Genomic DNA, 3,612 nt, shown 5'->3' with positions numbered 1-3,612 from the left:
AAGACTACCTGATCTAATTCACGTCTGTTAATTCTACTTAATTAAGGGGAAAAAAGACAGAAAATCGAAGCCTAACTGACCTAACCCACGTCTGCTACGCGTTTATCATTTCTAACATATACCATGGAATGCAATGCAAAATGAATACAAGCCCATATGAGTGAATCAGAAAATAGAAGAACGAAACAAAATGGAAAGCTTTTCTTTTTATCTAAATTCAGATAATGTTTTGTACAGAAAAAGGAAAAAGAAAACAAAGATGGGAATGGAGGAATCTGATCGGAAGGGCAAAAACCCAGATCAGATCTAGTGCTTGCTGGGTAGCTGGGTAAACAAAGATCTAACATTAGCAGCTTCAACCATACAGAGAGAATATTCCAACACCCATCAAGTTGAGAAACCCAGATGCTATTCTACACCATAATATTCGAACATGGCAGAAAATTTAAATAAAAAAACAAAATTAAAAAAAAAACTCAAATTCTTCTTCTTCTTCTCAACCACCAAGCATCAATTTTTTTTCCTTTTTTTTTTGAAATTTTCCCGAGAAAATAAGGCAGAAAAAAGCAAAAGGGAAAGGAAGAGGGGACCATTATTTGAGATCCATATTGTAATTAGAGGCACAAAGCGGTGGCTTGAAGATCGTAATCGTCGTCGCCGGATTTGAATAAATCGAGGCCGTCCATCGGCGGCGGCAGGTTGAGATCGAACGGCAGGGGCGAGATTCTCCGGAACGACGACATCAGGACGCAATCATCGCCGTCGTCAACGACAGATGACGAGGAGTCGCAGTCGCTGTGGCAGTCCTCGGGGGAAACCGGGAGCACCGGTCTCCGCTGCGGCTGGGGGTCGGATGTGGGCCTAGGCCGGGGGCGGGGCCCACTGAAGGACTCGACGGTGCTGCTGAGACTGCTGGAGGTGGGCCGGCTGGCCTGGACGACATCGCAAACCGTGTCGTCTGGGTAGAGAGAAAGATGGGACGGAGGAGGTAGGTGGTGGTGGTTGTTGTCGTATTCGGCGGGGATAGGGAAATTAGTCTTGGCCTTGGGCCCCCGGAGGGACCGAGCGGCGGCGTCATATGCCCGGGCCGCGTCCTCGGCCGAGTCGAAGGTGCCGAGCCAGACCCGAGTCTTCTTCCACGGGTCTCTGATCTCGGCGGCGAATCGGCCCCACGGTCGCTTCCGCACGCCCCGGAATCTAATTTCCTGTACCGCCGCGGCCACCGCCGTCTTGGGCTTGCATAATTGGACTCCTGCTGCTGCTGCAGCAGCCGCAGTGGCTCTGCCTCCTCGCCGCATCTGGAATTTTGGAATTTGGAAAATGAAAATACAACAGGAGAGATGGTAGGTAGAGAGGGATAGAGGGTTGAAGATTGGGGGCTCTGTTTTCTCTCTCTTCTTCTTCTGCTACCACCTCCCTGAGGGGCTGAGGACGACGGAGATTTTTATCGTTCAGAGGTGTTGTTCGGTGGTCTTCCTCTCCATTATTTTGTTTTGGGCTCTCCTCCGATCACTTTCTAACAATCTCTCTCCCCTCTCTCTCTCTCTCTCTCTCTCTCTCTCTCTTGTTGGTATTGTTGCTGGTTTTCTTTCCCTTCTTCTGCTTCTTTCGCTGTTTGTTATCATTTCTTCGCCTTTTTTATTCTTTCGGAACGCGGAAAAAGAAGATGGTTGTTTTCGGAATGACCAAAACGCCATTCCTTCCCTCCCTCCACTTACAATACGTGGATTTTATTCTTTTTTTGGCTCTTTCCCTCTTTTATTTATTTATTTTTTTCAACTAATTGCTTTTCATTTTTTTTCTTTTTCACTCCTATTAGGTAGTAGAAAAATAAGACTACATTGATACAATGAGAAGATTTTAGATACAAGTGTTATACTTTTTCTTTATTCCAATAGTTTAAGTAAACTATTTGTTCCTACTTTTAGATTTAATTTTTTTGTTATAATCTCCGTTATGTCAAAATTAAAACGAAAACAGTAAGTTTCTGGCGTACATAATGATTCAACTAATTCGATATGACCACGTGGTTTGGCTCCTATTTTATTTGCATAACACGTGTATAGTTCAGTGTTATCATTTTTTTTATTTCATTAATTTATAATAAAAATGAATCGGTGGAATATAAACAAAAGAGATTTGATTTTTCTGTTATAATGTACGTTGTGTCAAAATTAAATTGAAAATAGTAAGTTTCTGACGTACGTAATGATTCAACTAATTCAATATGAACACGTTGTTCAGCTCCTATTCTATTTGCATAACACGTGTATAGTTATGCGTTATCATTTTGTCATTTCATCAATTTATAGGAGTAAAATAAAAATGAATCGGTGTCACATAAATAAAAGACTTATTAATTGATTTGCCCCATGAAACTGTCATTTAGTCTCACTCTACCTCTTGAAATTGGTTTCATTTTACTTTGCCCCATTTTGTATCATTTAGTCTCAATTTACTCCATTTTCATTCATTTCGTCAAATAGCTGTTAAATGAAAAGGTAGTATGGACATGTTATTTTTTGTACAACTCTTTGCCTCCAACTTGCATGCTAAAAAAATTATGATTCCATTTTCGATAACTCTAATTCAAACCCCCTTAAGTCTCTCTTGCAGATTGGTGTGGAGCTGTAGTTGCAGTTGTTGGCAAAAGCAAACAATGGGTTGTGTTTCAAAATCTAATTCAAGCCACTCATTAATCCAACAGCTACAACTACAACTCTGTATCAATCCTTAAGAAAGAGAGACAAGGTTTGAATTATAGTTATTAAAAATTGGGTCGAAAATAAATGTCCATACTATCCTTTAATTTAGCATTTATTTGATAGAATGGACAAAAATTGGGTGAACTAAGAATAAGTAAGACAAAAATGACAGTTTCATATGACAAAGTGAGACAAAACCAATTTTTAGAAGGTAAAGCGAGACTAAATAGCAATTTTAGGGGCAAATTAATTAATAAGCCTAAATAAAATATGTGAATATTTTTAAAATCCTACCATAAAATAAGGGCTCAAAAAACTTATTTATTGATATACCACAAAAAATTTAGGGAACTATTATGAACTCTTCAAAAATCTCATTCTACACTCCTCACAAGTGTATTTTATCTTTTTAATTATATAAAGTTTTGAGTGCAAAATAAGATTTTGAAATGCCAATAACAATTCTCAAATGTTATTAATATAATGTAATACAATAATAGTCATATCTTTCAAAATGTATTACAAAATTTCATTAAAGATGAAATAAACTAATATCTTATTAGAGCATCTATAATCATGCTCTTTATTTTATAACAAATTTTAGCTTGTTGCTAGCTCATTATGAAGTTTAGCCCACTCTTTGTAGATAATATCGTTTGTTAAAAAAACAAATCGTACTTCAACCATACTCCATATTTTGGAGAATCATAATGACTATGTGTCAATAATTAGCAAATAAAAATTATTTATTTATTTAAAATAACAAAACAATGACCATCCAAGCTCATTTCTCCATTCCTATACTCAGGAGCTTCTCGATGAATGCCTATCTTAGAAGGTGGATATAGAACATGATTTGAGTTTATTTTCTTCCTCATTTCTCTTTTTAAACCCATTTAATGAACTC

The 3,612-nt window shown here is 37.8% G+C and overlaps 1 protein-coding gene across 1 annotated transcript; it reads right to left on the bottom strand.

Annotated features, from left to right (window-relative positions):
- Nucleotides 1-325: 325 nt before the first annotated feature.
- On the bottom strand, nucleotides 326-1,589 carry LOC103425978 (ethylene-responsive transcription factor 3-like). Its single transcript, NM_001328872.1, is given in 1 exon segment — nucleotides 326-1,589. A coding segment is annotated over 1 exon segment (684 nt). The 5' UTR covers nucleotides 1,299-1,589; the 3' UTR covers nucleotides 326-614.
- Nucleotides 1,590-3,612: the final 2,023 nt, after the last annotated feature.

This window comes from Malus domestica, chromosome 17, assembly GCF_042453785.1.
Source record: "Malus domestica chromosome 17, GDT2T_hap1".
Taxonomy (NCBI): domain Eukaryota; kingdom Viridiplantae; phylum Streptophyta; class Magnoliopsida; order Rosales; family Rosaceae; genus Malus; species Malus domestica.
Note: the sequence above shows the minus strand (reverse complement) of the source record. Positions and strands in the feature narration are given on the sequence as shown.